Below are 17,110 nucleotides of genomic sequence, written 5' to 3'. Positions count from 1 at the left end.
AGACTTTACTGAGTTTGAAGATGGTAAACTTAGGGATTGATAGTATCCCCTTTTTGAAATTCTTAAATACAATTTTCAAAGCCACCAGCACAGTGACCGGCAAAATAAGGTTTAAAAATTGCTCACCCAAGGCACCTTCCATGGTAAAGGCATTTTCATTCGACTCACAAACCTCAAAAAGCCATGCCTGTCATCTCTGAAAATTAATTGCCTCCAGATCTCATCTCACAAGAAAGCAAGATCAGTAAACCTCGAGTACCTTGTTCACAGGATGATACATATATGAAGCTCCATTTAAAATACAAAAGCAATTGGAAAATGAATATATTTATTCAGTTATATGACATCTCTTTACAGGCTTAAATAGTTTACCCTTCCATTCATTCCATAGGAAAATCTTTGTTGCCCCTTTCATTGGACTACAAGGAAACAAAACAAATTTCAAATATAAAAAAAAAAAACACAAAAAATTTTGAAAACGAAGAAACAGTTACAAAAACTCCATTAAGCATCATCATATTCAGTGGAAGTACTTTAAAATCATTTAAAATTTTATGATTGTCAATAGAAATAGACATTTTCAATTATAGACATTAACAATGTGATAAAATTCAGAGCAACTGCTGTAATCAATGAGTTCAATAAAAATTAAAAACATTACAAGGGCAAATAAAGTCATGTCACTCCTATTATTGGGCTCACAATGAATATCCATCCATACTGATGTCAAATGATCCTTTGTCACGCAATGACGTAGAACATGAATGAAAATGCAGTTAAACTGAATTTGAGCTCCGATGATTATTTACACATTCTTGGAAAATCTTTACCATCAGTTAAAAGTAATACTGTTTACATCAATGTGATAACAAGCATATGACAGAAAATTGTTATGTATTCTGCAGTTAAAATAAACAACCTTAAACAGTAATCAAAATAAAAACCTTGGCAAGAAACACTCAAGTAGATCCATTTTTACTTCTTAATCCATAAAATAATTCTGAAGACTAACCCCAAACCTTAATCCATATTGAGAATCAAATGTTGCATATGAAAAGTACCGAACCATACATCCATAAAATCTTACATATGCAAAGGCTTGAAAAATTAATTTTTGAAGTTTGAATACCTCCAATGAATTACATGTATTGTAAAAGAATTAGAAAATCAACTGAAAAGATTAAAACAAATATACCAATAAAATGACTAAAGTGACTCACTACTGCCTGATAATTGATACACATACGAAAATATATTTATACTAAATAACTCAACCTATCATAGCCAGCTAATGTGATAAAAACGTAGTGATTAAATCACAAGGACAAAGAAATCATATAGAAAAATCATTATATGCATTGAACTATATGAACTTAATGAGAGCCAATCATTAAAACTTGCTGCTTCAGGACACAATATTAAGGTAAAATGACAAGATTAACATTGAAAATGCATTTTGTTGGAATTCAAAGTGTTTTTTTCTCTCTACATTTAATAAGTGACTCGTAATTAATTCTTCGGCCTTCACAATCAAGATAAAGGTAACTTTTCTGTCTGTAGTCAAAAGATACGAATACTTCAGGAGATTTTGACACTGCACCAGGACTTTTCTGACACAATTGCTACGAGTGAATGTCTAATTCACACTGTCCCAAGAATATCCTAGTCATAAGAAGATTATTACCATTTGCTCAACAATAATGACAGTGACACAATTTTTTTTGGCTATCAACAGTTATCCCATTCGCATCCACACCCTGGGATTTGAATCCATTCATATTCAGGTGAATAAAATCTACAAGAAAAGTATTTCTAAGGCGATTTACGATGGAAAATTTTTTTCTAAATAGCCACCAGATGGCAGCTGCTATCAGGTACACTATCTGGCCAAACACTTACAAAAACTCATAAGATAGCAGCAGGATCAACTGAGAGAGACCACCATGCATTCTGTGTGGCGGTACGCTTGTGGATGCGAATTGGTTAAACAGACATTACCAGGAAATCTGAGAAAGATGGAGCAATTTGCACGGTGGTCAAAAAGATGGATCTTCATCATCATCATCAACTCACATATTCCATACACTTGCAAATTTTGTCTTGTTGTGTTCAAGATAACTATTGTGTAAAACAACACATTTAAGACAGATACATAGACTCACTTAAAATGGCTAACGGTAGTAATAAACGAGTATGATGAGAAGAATAAACAAAAAAGCAAGATGAAAGTTTAAAAACTGAAGCATTTGAATAAATTAAAGATAAAATAGACAACAGCAATATCGTAACTAACTATATACAGTACAAGGCCACACCCATATTGTTGAGTGTCTCAACTGATATAAGAATGGAAAAGGTATTTCAGTATAACATGAAATGTTTATTCCTTGAATGAAGAGTTTTGGTGGATCTAGGTAAATACAAAGCCTGAACAGCTTTTCTCAGCAGAAACAAGCAACCATTAAAATTTGTTGGAAATCATAAAAACTGATTTTTGCACAAAGTGATAAAATAAAAAGACTCACTCCAGAATATTTTTCATTGTGCTGAAATTCTAGGTCACCTAATAGGAGTTCCTGGTGAAAAATAACTGGGAGTAACAAAATGCAATTCATGAGGGCAGTTTCTTATGTAGTTATACTAAACAATAAGAGACAATCACATTACTAACTGTTGGAAATTGCCGGTTCAGAGTTTCAGGATTTAAAGGTGGATTTTCTCTGCTGGGGCAATCCGCAGAAGTTGCATTGCAATATAAATTGTGTGACTAGTTCAATAGTTTTCCCAAGGATCACCACTTCAAAAGAATGTAAATTGTAAGTGCAATGCTCAGAAGTTATCAATTACTTGCAGGTACATAGCCATTAAATTGAAAATATGCCCTTATAAGTAGGCTAAGACATAATGACACACAGAAAATAAGCTCCACAATCAATATATTTTTAAGGCCAACATAAATTTTGGTAACTTAAACTGTCCCTCTAATGAAATAAATCTACCGTGCACCATAAACTTGTTCAGATCAACTTTTACTTCCCCGACAAAAACTCACTTCCAGATCAGATGGACTTTCAAATATTAACAACACATGTCTTGAAATCACATACATTGGTGCCGCACACACTATTCTGTAGCTTTGTTAATAGTTGGGCTTCATTTATTACCAACCCTTTTCTAAATAGATGATTTAGCAAATCACACAGGAAGGGTGCTGGTAAACTTCTTCCACAGGGCATTTACGTACTACACCTGCCTTGTAGTTCTTAAGTAAGTATAACTTAAGGGCATTCTTGCCCTTTCCTGAATGTGGCCCTTATCATACCACCAGTTGACTTGAAAATGTATGGAAGTAGCTTGCTCAATATCCAAGAACATCCTCTACATAAACAAATGTCCCTACATCAATTTTTGGCACAAGGACCACCTATAAAATTTTAATGGAATCTATCCAGAGCAATAAACAGCTGTTATATTCAATGTTACACCCTTGTTTTATCAATTAAAAACTAATGTGACATTAGGAAACGAGTCATCCAATAACAGTTAAACAGATATTACTGACCACCATCATTTTTTTTCTTAGGGGAAGTGCCTCCATAACAGCCATTATACCATTGACAACCACAAATGGAATTCAGTGAGAATGCTACAATTCTACGCACCTTTTTTGAGCTAATAAAATTATTGCCATAGGATGACAAAAGCAAGAGCTAGAAGGAAATCTTCAAATAGCATATCCAAAACAAAAAGATAACATTTAGTCGAGTTTGAAATACACCATAAAGATACGCCCATAACACACTTTAAACAGATATAAAAACCGAAATCAAGTTAGAGACTTCATACTTAATAAATCGAAATGCTTAGGATTCCATCAAAAGCAGTAATCGTGATAGATCTTGGAAGCCACTAAGCTCAAGACAATATTTGAAAAATATTTGAAAAACTCAGTGGTGACAAAGTGAAGAAAACATTTTTCTGGAAAAAAAAACCCACTTCCAAAGAACCACATAGCACACATTTCACAAGAAATCATTTATTCCATTTAATAAGCAGCTTCTTTTGGCTAGCAATGTCACACAGATCTACTGGATTGGATGCATGCTGTAGGGACAAAGAGAATGTTTTCTCTCTCTGGATTTTACTCTACACTGAACTCAAAACAGTTTAGTAAGCTGCATGTGCAGTAGCACTTTTAACAAGGTTGTTTCAAAGTACTTCCATCAGGACCTTACACAAGGTTTAATATCATTTTTGGTGATAGATTTCTCATTTCTCACTTCTGAAACAGGGCAATAAAGGACAGCAGAAAAATAGCAGGAGCTATTTGCAATGATTAGTTATTTCACTTCAATTTTCGGCAAATCTTACTGCCCATCATCAGAGAGTGTTAATCAGAGAAAAAAGTCATACTCCGACCATTCAGAGTCATCAGAGTCAGAAAGGAAGGCAATTTCATCGTCCAGTATTTCAAGGTTGTACAGCCAATGGGTATCACGTTCTTCAAGGAAGTCCCATAGAAAAATATGCTGAAAAGAAAAAAAAATAATATTATTAATTTACAAACAAACTCAAAGGGCTACATGGGGTAGGAGCATTCAATGGGACGGATACATTTCCAGAACAATTACAGTAGACTCCTCATTTGCAATATTAACTCATACAGGTGAGATTATAACAAGAAATCCATCCTAAATGAAGCCAGCTTCAGGCCACGTACCAGTACGCTTGTGGATGCCAATGGGTTAAACAGACATTAGCAGGAAATCTGAGAAAGATGGAGCCATTTGCAAAGTGGTCAAAAAGAGGGATTATTGGCCAGCACATCACTGGCCAATGCATCGGTTTTATAGTAACAAAGCTGCAGAGCACAAAGGAATGCAACTGTAAATATTAATAATAATAATAATAACAATAATAATTTTTACTAGTTCATGGGAATAAGTTTTACACCAGCATGTAACAAGTCATTATAGGGGATGCTATGATCAACATGGCTGCATATTATGTATAACAGAAAAATTTTATAGCATAAGTGTCAAATAATATAAAAATACTCAAGTAAACATGCAGAGATTAGAAAATATGTAGCAGCAGCAAGTAGAGCATAAACTAGTACTATCAAAAAATCATTATTCATTTGGCTGTGAGATGAATTCATCAATGGTGTAGAATTCAGTTGAGAAGATATTAACTGCAGTGGAAGATCGATAATGCAGAACGCTTGGGACCAGACAACTTTTCCAGTGAACAGATCCGTTGCTGGTATGTAGGCAACACTGCAATACGTAAAATATATTTTTCGGAACTTGCATTGGCATAATCGAAAATTATATATCGCTGAGTAAAGGGTCGAGTAATGAGAAAAACTTATTCAAATTCACAAAATTAATGATTAAACGTGATTAACAAATATTCAAAACATTTGAAAAAAAAGGCACAACATTTTTGCATTCTGACGACAACATCAACTTTTTACTCCTCCATATTTTTTGACATGCTTCTGTTGCAAATTCCATGACATTTTCACAACTACTATCATAAACATATTAGTAATTATCAAATCCTCCGATCGGAGGCAATCCCAATTTGAATGTGTTAGTGTAAATAATAACCAATTGTGAATTTTAACTCTAAGATTTAAAACTAGCAGTCGCAGCTAATCTTACAAATATGAAGAATGTAAATAATTAGGAAAACTACCGTAAAACCTCTCTGTGGTGAACCTCTATACATCATAAACCTACATACTTCATACCACCCCTGCGGTCCCGTCAGATTTACATGTAAATTTATAGGCAAACCTCTTTGTAGTGAACCTCTTTATCTCGTAAAACCTCCACTTATCATACCAACATACTTGGAATGACATTTTCAGAAGTAAATGTTTTACACATTTTTTTTCTTATATATCTTTAATGTGCTGTTTCACTTTACCCATTAGTTGTGGCCATTTTGTTCCACATGAGAGCATTCCTAACAGTAAAGAAGAAAAAAGATATCCAACTATCCTAATCATTTTAAGTGACTGTTGATTTAAGAGAGATCACATCGTTTCCTCTCGAATCATAGTAAAAGTCACACGATAGTGCTCGCTTTCTGATAAAAATAAATAGTAAATATATGTTTAATAATGCATGCATGTTTGTTTAAACACAAAAATATAATGATTTAAAAGACATTAGTGCCTTTCATTTCCAAAGGATATGAAAAAATGGTGCCTATCACTGAAACCTCTCCATAGTGAACCTCCATACATCAAAATGCCCAAATTTCGGTCCCCTCCATTAAGATGTATACTTGACATTAACTTCATAAACCATCCTCATAAGACTGCACGCTGCGCCCTGGAGAAAAATCCTGTCTCCTTTTGAGGGAGTGGAAGAATTGGGTGGACTGTAAAATTCTACTGTATATCCTACCCTTGGAATACGCACGTAGGATGGAGAAGAAGCATTACTGCAAGTTCTTGGAAGATACGAATCAGGATACGGTTGGCGGTTGAGTCCCTGCCTTTCAAACGGAAATTAGCGTTACTTTTGAAATTTTTGTCCTTTTGTATGAATTTCTAATACTCGCCAGCTCTTTACACCTCCAATGCAAGTGGATTAAGGTTCTTCCATATTGTGCTTTCGTTTGTAGATTTTTTTGCACACATATCATTAGCGAGTTGAGGAAGAAAGTAAGAATTCGAAAAATATATCAAGAGAAGAGAACCGTCGCCATTCAAATAGCTGTAGGGAATATAGAAGATCAGTCAGTAAGTGAATCGGAAACATAAGTCCAAGATAGTGAATCTGATGGCGACTCTGGCGTAACAGCAAATTCAGAGCTCTATCCAATGAAGTGCAGCTGCCCTTTTATGAGGTACATTCCAAATAAACCAGACAAATATGGAATCGAGTACTGGATTTTTACAGATGTGAAATGAAAATACAGCCTAAATGAATTTCCATATTATGGCAAAGATGAAGATTGGCAAAGATGAAGATTGGCAAAGACTGCCATTCAATCAAGCGCTGGGGAAATAAATAGTTACTAAAGTGACCGTAGCATACAAGAATTCAGGAATAAATGTAACTTGTAACAATATTTTCCATCCATCCAGCTAGAAGAAAATTAGAAAAAAATGGAAAACTTCTCTTGCAGGGACGACCTGAAAAAACAGGCATAACGCAAGCATATCCATGACACCTAAAACATCCATGTAATCCATTCAACATGAGTGCTCAAAAATACCTTAGGCCATGCTCTTACGTAGATTCTGGCAAACTAGAAAAATAATGTACTTTTACACAGCAACATGGTCTCAGACGACACTATTTCCGAAACGAATAAAATAATACCAGAGACCATCCTATTTCATAATAAAAACACAGCGGGAGTAGATATGATGGATAACATATATCAATTTATTTACACGTCTCCAAATCCCACAGCCATATCTCCACGGGCACAAAAAAGAAAAATAGCACCAATTTCCTTTCCATTTTCCAAATTCCTTTTCATGTGCAAATGACTGGTGTCATAACACCCTCTGCCACACGTCTTTTACGTGGCTGGCGGGGTAGTACGTAGATTTAGATGTAGATGAATAAATAGTCCAATGTATGCATTCAGTGCAAAAAAATATTTTGTGGAAACAGCGCTGAAAAAATACTGCGTGAGATTTACAACAAAGTCATAATTTTTAAAAATGTGATGCAAAATTTGCAAACCCAGTGTGCCTATTGTTTAAATATAAAACAAAAATTTTGTATTAAGTGCATGTATTTTAATGATTACATTTGCAATCGACTACTAAATATGGTTTAGTGCAAAAAATCCACAGAGAAAAAATCATTCGCCTTGACCGGGATTCGAACCCGGATCCCTCGATTTCCGGCCGAGTGCTTTAGCCAGTTAAGCTACCGAGGCGTCATTCTTCCCTGTGGAAATTTGTGGACTATACCGGACATGGTGGTATTGGACTGCTCGTCGCATAATATGCTCGGCAGTCCATACCACCATGTCCGGTATAGTCCACAAATTTCCACAGGGAAGAATGACACCTCGGTAGCTTAACTGGCTAAAGCACTCGGCCGGAAATCGAGGGATCCGGGTTCGAATCCCGGTCAAGGCGAATGATTTTTTCTCTGTGGATTTTTCGCACAATTGTGCATTGCGGGTGACTCCCGTAAAGTTATCACCGTGGCTAGTCCCGGTATACTTAAATATGGTTTAATTCATGATTTTATTTAAACAATTGTTATTAACTTTTGACAATGGAAATAATATTTAATAATGATAAATAGTGTTTTTACTGAACTGATTCAACAATTAATACGATTAAACTGAATATTGGATGAAAATGCGTTTTATTCCAAAATACATTTTAGGGGTCGAATGACCCCTCGCAGTCCTTCTAGGTAGCGCGAAACTCCCGTCCTCCAAGTGTTAAAGCACATCTCCACTCCCTCATCTCTGAAAATTTAAGGCAGAAGTATTCGCTAGGCATAATCTGCAAGACAGCAATGGCGAGGAACAATTTTGACCATCAGAAAGGATCAGGAATTACTCTAAATATGTACCTGAACAATCATCACTATAAAAGATTTTAGTAGGTCAATTGCGATTGAAAATATTTGCTCAATGCATATGCACATGATTGATACAAATTTACATGACTACACACAATCTTCTGAGGCAACAATATATAGGATAAAATAAAACATTATTTTTTTTCTAGCCAGCAGCCAAGACAAAAAAACTTATTTTCTGCAATTTAATACCTACATTTATTATTGGGCTTATTATTTCCATTAGAATCCCCTTCGTAAAATGGAAGCGATCACGTGCTAGCTGCATTCACAGGAGCACCGTGTTCCTGTTTTCCGTGCCTCGCAGTGTGCGACTGCAGACCTTGATCACGGATACACAGCATGCAGCAGTTGCGACTCGGCCGACTTGTGAAAGACACGACTACATGGTATGGTGCCTTGACAGTGTAGTTTCCGATGTCGAGTAGTAGTTTTGAAGCCTCTGTGCAATCCACTTTTCTATATTCGTGATCACACAGCCACGGATGTGTGGTTTTCGAAACTAGGCCTTACATGGAGCATTAATAATATAACCACCATGTTATTGCCGCTAAAAAGACGCAAGCTGGCGAAGAAAGCTATCAATGAGTCCAGGAAGCACTCTTAAATGACAGAATAACTGCATAAATAATAATATAGTTTGTTTTACGTAAATTATGTGTCTTCACCTTAACTTTGAATACATTTCAATTACTGAATAATTTCTAACCATTTTAAATGGGAAATGAAACACCTTTACAGCAAAGTTGTGCTCTAGACTTCATTAAAGTTATAATTACCACAATGTATAATTTCTGACATCAAGGCTCAAATCTACCTCCAAAAATTTCCTGGAGGAACGGGGATACCCCTTATCCTCTTACACTCCCTGCAGTCTTGATGGGACTTTCGTGTATCAACTCTCGAGGTCGCGCCAGAACCATTTTTTTGTTAAACAAATTATTTCATAAAATTAATTACTTTTGCGGCCATTCCCAGTTCCTAAACCATTCTTTCAATTCCATTCCATATTTCCCTTCCACCATCCTGCTGCACCATGTTACAACAAAGGCTGTTTCCCAGGAATTTTCTTTATTTTTTCCCTAGATAACTGCACCTCATTCCAGGGCCTTAGCCAAGGGGGCTAAGTCCCAACCTGGACTTCTCGACCAACCTGGGAAAAATTTTGCCTGATCTGAACATCATTAAATTAAATAATTTTTCTAGAGTGCCACCTTAAAAGTTTAATGTTTTATAGCACCACTTTTCTTTATTTTAAATTTAATTATCATGTGTTATGTGATTCAAAATAAACAACTTGAGCAGCCAGCATTTTGCAATGGAATTCATATCCTCGCCTTCCCCCAGTAGCGTACACATGTTTCGCGACCTCTCCCCAGGCCAAAAGTCCTGGCTGTGGCCCTGCCTAATTCCTTTCTTTTTTCTCTTATTGGCATATCAGTATGAATTTTCACTGAACAGTAAGAAATTAACCTTTCCACTGCAACAAGGCAGAAGCCCAAGGGAAAGGCAAACATGCATAATGTCGGAAATGTAGCGTTTGGACTGATTCTTTTTTACTTGCAAACTATTACTGTATAAGCGCGTGTAAGAGGCGCACCTTTTTTCCCAGATATTGCAGCCGAAAATGGGGGTGCGCCTCTTACACAAACTTCTTATCTTCCCCCCCTCCCCTTCACCGGTTGCAAGTTCAAGGGGAACTGAGTGGCCTTGGTTTTCAGCGTGAGTCAGTCATTCTTCGTTAACATTCTGAGCGTGAGTCAGTCATCTGAAACCCTGGGTCAAAATCAAGCGGCAGGCAGGGGAGTTTCTCCCTTAGTGACGTATTTTTAAAATGCTCCTGTTTGAATTTCTTGCAAGCATCGCGCCGTGACGTCGGTACCCCAGAGGTGAACATTGAAAAGATCGCGCGGGGTGATTCGCTCCGGAGCGCGCGCTAAATTTATTGCCACGAGTGGGCATCCCGCGGCATTTATACTGCATATAGTAATATTGGTGTCAAAACCTGCGGTTGAAAAAATTCGAACGAGTGTGCTCATTGTTGGACTTAATGGTGGATAGAAGAAATCGGAAATGCTTATAAGTGAAGATCGCTGAAGGAGAGGTCGAGGGGAAGAGGGCTCCCTCCCCTCCGTATTTAAAGCTACGAGCGAAGGAGCAAGGGAAGAACACATCCGATCTTGCATGTGACGTCGTTGCCTTTAAAGCGAAGGGGCGAAGGCGCAGCAATGTGATATACACAGTTTGCGTTGCCTGAGTTTCCAGTCCGTCTCGTCTTGTTTGAATGCACTTATGCTACGCTTGTTTCTTCCGAAATTGTGCTGCTTGGACTATGTTGAATATTAGTAGCCTTATTTTAGCTATAAATCTTTGTGTCAATCAATTAGAGCTCAAAAAACTTAAATGCTGTAAGATATACGTCGCGTTAGGTCTAATTCTTTTTAGAACCTCGTGCGTGTCATACAATTGCTGAAAGATATCGAGATATCTTCGAGCTCAGAAGGTGACTCACGTAGTATTTGACCTCCAGAAACTCGGGGAATTGAACCTGGTAGACCGAAAAAGGTCAGTTGGTGGAATGGGGTAGGGATGAAACACGTTTCCATTGTTCCCCTGTAACTTGATATTTTCCTGTGGAGTCTCGGAAAGGAAAAAAAACGGCAGAGGCATTAGCTGATGGAGAGCCGAGTGTAGTTCCGTTAGGCCCCTAGCGCACACACCGATTTTGGACGGCCGGTAAAATATTGGCCGATATTTTACCGGCGAAGCGATGCTTGCACACACGCCGGATTTTTACCGGTCAAACGATACGTTGCTAAGTTTTTGAGCCGGCGTCGGCGATCCACAGTGACAATAGCCGGCAGCTAACCGGCATTTTGCCGGTGCCGGCGTGTGGTCGGTGCGTGTGCAAGCTCCAATGCTCTCCCATTGTTCACTATTGGAATGTGGACGGCCGATATTTTACCGGCCGTCCAAAATCGGTGCGTGTGCAAGGGGCCTTAAATCTACGACGTGGTTATTATCCTACGGCGCTGAGATTGCCCCGATTGTGGTTCAATCTCTTGGGAAAGCTCATGCCATTTGCCTGTCGTGTTTTGCCTTAAAATTTTCCATGGCTGCAATTCTATTGCAATACTCCTGCGAGAGCTTTTAAACAAAATTGTTCGTGAGTAGGACAAGCAACGTAGAGCGATGGGGTATGCAAAGAGAGGATCGGAACTCTTTCTACTCCCTCTTATGCCGCCGCAGTTATCAAAATTTCCTCTTTCAAATAGTACTGAAAGAGGACATTTCGATAACTGTCGAAATTCCAGGCATACGTCTGCAACACCGCACGATAGGATAAAAAAAATGTCGCAAAATTTTTTTTCTTTATAGCTTCGATCCTCAAAATAGGGGTGCGCCTCTTACACAAGCTTATACGGTAATCTTGATATCCCACTGAGAATTGCAAGAAATTACTGTTTGTCATCCAGGAGCACAGTGGATGCCTCATACGAGCACGTGATTCAAAAATTGGAGAGCAGGGAGGCAGGGAAGGAGAAAAGGATGCTCTGAAAAAAAAAGCTTCCCAATATTTTACAAGCTGCTGGATACTTATGTTGAACCCCAGCAAACCTTTCAGCAGGAAAGGAGCTTACAGTTTTTTCCTTTCAAATTAATTTTACTTCCATTAATAATTTTCTGACTTAACATACTTCTAAATCAATTTTGATCTCCTTTTTGAATTCCGCGCATATTTCTAATGTTTTACTGCCATTAAGGTACAATATCCATAGCCAAAAATAATTGCCTGACACCTTTTGGGCCCATCTGGTGACACATCTAACAGCTGGCCTCCAAAAACAGGAAGCATTGAAGCATTTAGGCCCACATAAAGTCAATCTGTGGGACAGATGGGGTTATCTTTTGATTTTCCTCCTGTAATTTGATATTATCCTTTGAAATTAATAATTTATGGCCACTGTAACATGATCCTTGATCAACCCATAATCTGGGATGTCTGGGACCTGTTGGGTGGTCTCAAAGAGGATCATTTTCCTTTCCAATTAATTTCAGCAGATAAGATCACAGGGATTCGTCAAAGGCTAATGAAAAGGGATAGTGATTTCGTTTCCCCGACAGTGGTCCCATCTATTTGAGAAGAACCACGCTCTGTGCCTGTTGTATTTGCCTCAATACTGATTCATCTTGTATTGTGCCACGGAAATTCATGAAGGAATTCATTACACAAATTTCCCCTCGAGGCATTTGCAGTGCTGGATTGCAGTTCTCTCTATGGATTTTTTCCTCTCAGCATTTTTCGTTGAATTTTCAGCCAACCCAAAAATACCGTGGAGAGAACAATTACACAAATGGTCTCATGGTGTGGACCTGCATTTGAAGGCCTTGATTCGATGTATTTAAAGTGCACATTGACAGTAAAAAAAATAGTTATCAGATATCACTGCTTCACTGATAAACATGACTACTTCTCTGGCAACAAGCGTACCAAATCTGCAATAAGAGAACTTACTTGAAATACTTCTATCTCTCCATCTGCATTCTGACGCCTTTGGCGAACTGGTGGTCCAACATCTGCCTTTGTGCCATCTGGATACGCATGTAAGTAAAAACATTTGTTGCCAAAGGGACACTTTCCACGGCCTTGCAGGAAGTACTTGCAGTCTTTGGAGCTATAAAAGAAGAAAAATAGTTTTAGTACAAAGGGAAGTATAGTGAGCTTAAGGAATTCTCACTACAAATCCTTTCCTGGCCTGGAAATTTCCACGGTAATTCAATGAGTCCAAGGGGAGATATAGAAATCACTTTATACATCAGATGTAAATTTAAAGGTAATTAAGAATCTGAATTGGTTTGGCAGCCATGGGTGGAACAAATAAATGCTAAAAATTGACCTCTTCAGACATAGAACTACTCTACGCAAAGCAGATACCACATAAATTGGACTACATGGGGCATGATTCACAAAAAAAACTTTACTGAAACTTCAATATTTCCAGAACATACTTACGAATGAAAAATTAGGAGACATAAGGGAAGACTTGAATGTATCACAAAAGCAAAGTGATAACAAATTCTTTTATAAAACCTGAAAATTCGTTATTGGGGAATATTTTTACTAAACTGTAAGTTATAAATGAGTGTGTGAGTGGAGTAGCTGCGATGAGAAGGAGAAGAAATGTGTAGATGTGAAAAGATTAGCTGAGAGGAGAATTAAGTGGAGAGCTGCATCAAACCAATCCCAGGGTTATTGACCAGTGAAGATGATGATGATAAAAGTTATAAGTCAGTGTTATCAGTTACAGACTTAATGCTTCACTGTTTTTGCAGCCGACTGCAATCGATTGGTTTGAAAATACATTATGTCTCCATTTGCAACTATCATCAAGACCCACATTAAATTAGATGTCTCACTCCAAACTTTGTACCATCTCTCACGATTTGGGTACATTTTGGAGCAACCCTTCACTATTCTTTATCATGAGTAAGTACACCCATGCCTCACTTGGCACAATTTCGATTCCCCCAATTTCAATATAGCGCAAATTCATTCCTTGGGGAAACATTCCAACACTGCTTAGCCAAATCAAATAACCTTAAATACTCTCTTGGTAAAATGTGAACTTGCGCTAAGTACACACAAAATTACACTTATTTTACGCATATTAATAGTATAGCTTGCCTCATATTTTATTCTTTGTTTATATATTCGCCGAAATCCATTGCTGCGCAAAGGGCAAAAACATTACTCATAACTAGGGTTGGGTCGAATAGTAGATTTCTCGAATTCGAATATCGAATTCGAATATCAAATCATTGCTCGAATATTCGAATACCTCGAATTTCGAATACCTCGAATACTAAACGATGAATGTGAAAATGTTTGACTAGGTCGCCCATGCAGCACGAAACCCAAGATTTTGGCGAGTAATTGTAATTCCCTTTAAAGGATTCAAACAGGAATTTGGCTGATTAATGGAATATTTTAATTTTTAGTAAACAATAGGGTAGTTTCCTTCTTTAAAGAAAACGAAAGGCATTGCTTGTGATTTGTTACCCACCATTGGTGTATTCATAATATACAAATTATTTGGTTCTAGAAATACCGGTTTAGACCAATGGCAATGGCCAATTTTATCCTCATTTGAAAAAGACCAGATTGGCGCCCATGCGATGCCACTTCACGTGACATCACAGGGACCAAGTTTCGACACGAGAGGATAGGAGTTTTACATCGTCTGAGGTTACCAATGCATGCATGAGGCACAAAGCTCAGGAAAACATGTTTTAATAACCACTTATTAAAACTGGCTAAGGTCGGAAAGTTTTCTTCGCTTGATAAGGTATTAATAATCCTTATTTTAGCCAAGCGCTACCAGCTAGCATGGTACTCGGCTACCTGCTAGCATCCTGCGTCGTATTAGCGCTCAGAGCCTCGCCCCAAGGTCACCTCACTCGCGGCAGCGGGAAGCAGAACGACGTCACGCGGAGTTTTTCCCGGCATTCATACTTACCCGTCGCGTTTTCGCGCGCTTGAAAATGTTCTTTTTTCATTTAATCGCGAAAAATAGATATCGTCATTTAAAAATCTAAAAGCGTGAAATACGTACTCCAGGACTATTAATATTTCGATTTAGGCAATAAAAAAATAATAGGTAAGCACCCTATTTGAGCATTACGCCAAAATGCTAAGCCTCCGTCGTATTTCTTCGTCTTTCCGGCATTTATTTTCCTGCGTAAAATGCTTAAATAAAGTCAGAAAAATGGCGTGTTTGGTCTTATTCTTTCTTAAATTACGCGCATATTACTAATATTTCAATCCAATAAAAGTGTAATATCAATTGCCGAAAGTCATTGTTAGACAACTTTTGGGCTAGTAGATGACTCATGCAGCAGTTGACCTCCAGAAATGGGGAACTTCGAAGCAGGTAAGCAGAAAAAGGCCAGTGGGTGAGTAGAGGGGGGCGTTTTATTGTTCTCGTGTAACTTGATATTTTTTCGAAGCTGAGGTCTTCGTAATACGATCCCTGCGCGAGCCGGGACCTTTTGTTTGATTTCGGAGAAGAGGAAATCGTCGGAGGGGGTGGGGCAAACGCTGAATGGAGGGGGATAGCGGATCGTGGGAAATGCGCCAATGTCACTATCCCACGGCACTGAGTTTCTCACTATGGTGGTTTCATCGCCTGAGGAAGATTCAAAATAAGTGCCTGTCGTTATTAGCCACAAAGGACACATGGCAAACACCTCGTCTTATTTTTATCAAAAGATGGATGCGGGAAAATGGTCAGTGAGAGAGAAAGAGGGAAGGGTGAAACGCGATTCCATTATTTTCCGGTAAATTCATATTTTTTCGAAGCTAAGGTCTTCGTAATACGATCCCTGCACGAGCTGGGACCTTATGTTTGATTTCGGAGAAGAGGAAATCGTCAGATTGGGTGGGGTTAATGCTGAATGGAGGGAATAGCAGATCGTGGGAAATGCGCCAATGTCACAATCCCACGGCCCTGAGGTTCTCCTGATGGGGGACACCTGGGATTTTCGGATTTTTTTCACCCGATCAATTTCGGTTCCCCACGTCGAACTCTTTTCACTGCTCTAACCCGCGAATTTGATGTAGTTCGTCAGCTTGCCTAAAACGGCGCTGCATGCACTAAACGACTCGAGTTCTCCTCATTTTTCCGAGTAAACTACCAACGACGTGCGAGCGACAGTGCATGACGCGAAATTCAAAGTATTCGAGGTATTCGAGACGGCACCTTTGGCATAACTATTCGAGATCTCGAATATCGAATACTTTCTAGTATTCGAGGTATTCGAGTATTCGCGGATACTATTCGCACATCCCTACTCATAACGCATCTGGACAGCAAACCCCCCAAAGTAATTTTTCTTGTCCCCTTAACTTAATAACATCAGTTAATTTCGATGATTACTAAGTTTGGAGCTAGTAGAAATGAGTTTTTTTAAGCAATACGGTTTGAGAATTCATTTTTGCCATTATAGGTTATCAGGCAAATTGACTACCACGTAAACAGTCCAACCGTCAAGGTCATCGGGGAGTGGAGGCCCAGTTTCATATCAATAGCATCCACGTGTAAAAGGGCCTGAGAGAGAGTCTCAAACACAATGGTTTCATTCCTTCCCAGCAGCAGTTGGCCCTCTGCGCCTCAGGAATACAATGCCGCAGTTGTTTAGCGGTAGAAGTTGATTTTGATAGAGCCATACAGAGTAAAAATCAAATGAATAATGGCAAAAAATAGGAATGAGATAGAAAGGTATAGGAGTTATCATGAAAAAGCATTAGTCTAGAAAAATTAGTGAAGAGAAATTGAAAGTGATCAATTTCTTTGAAAATAAAGAGCCTCAAAGTGATATTGCGCTTAAGTTTAAGCTCACAACATTGACAGTCTGCACTATCATTCTGAATAAAGATGAGGTTAAAACGTCAGTGACATCAGCTGCACCAACTTCAGCCAAGCGGTCAACATGTACGCCAAAGTCCATTGCAGGAAAAAAACCGAAAGACT

At 38.2% G+C, this 17,110-nt stretch overlaps 1 protein-coding gene across 1 annotated transcript in view; it reads right to left on the bottom strand.

Moving 5' to 3' along the window:
* Positions 1-311: 311 nt before the first annotated feature.
* Positions 312-17,110, bottom strand: part of LOC124170500 (probable E3 ubiquitin-protein ligase makorin-1) — a 49,314-nt gene continuing 32,515 nt past the window's right edge. Inside the window, exons 9-10 of the mRNA XM_046549262.1 lie at positions 13,096-13,255; positions 312-4,529 (exon numbers count right to left, since the gene is read on the bottom strand). Coding sequence (XP_046405218.1) covers positions 4,395-4,529; positions 13,096-13,255 — 295 coding nt within the window. The 3' untranslated portion in view covers positions 312-4,394. The remainder of the gene's footprint in view (positions 4,530-13,095; positions 13,256-17,110) is intronic.

Source organism: Ischnura elegans, chromosome X (assembly GCF_921293095.1).
Source record: "Ischnura elegans chromosome X, ioIscEleg1.1, whole genome shotgun sequence".
Lineage (NCBI taxonomy): Eukaryota > Metazoa > Arthropoda > Insecta > Odonata > Coenagrionidae > Ischnura > Ischnura elegans.
Note: the sequence above shows the minus strand (reverse complement) of the source record. Positions and strands in the feature narration are given on the sequence as shown.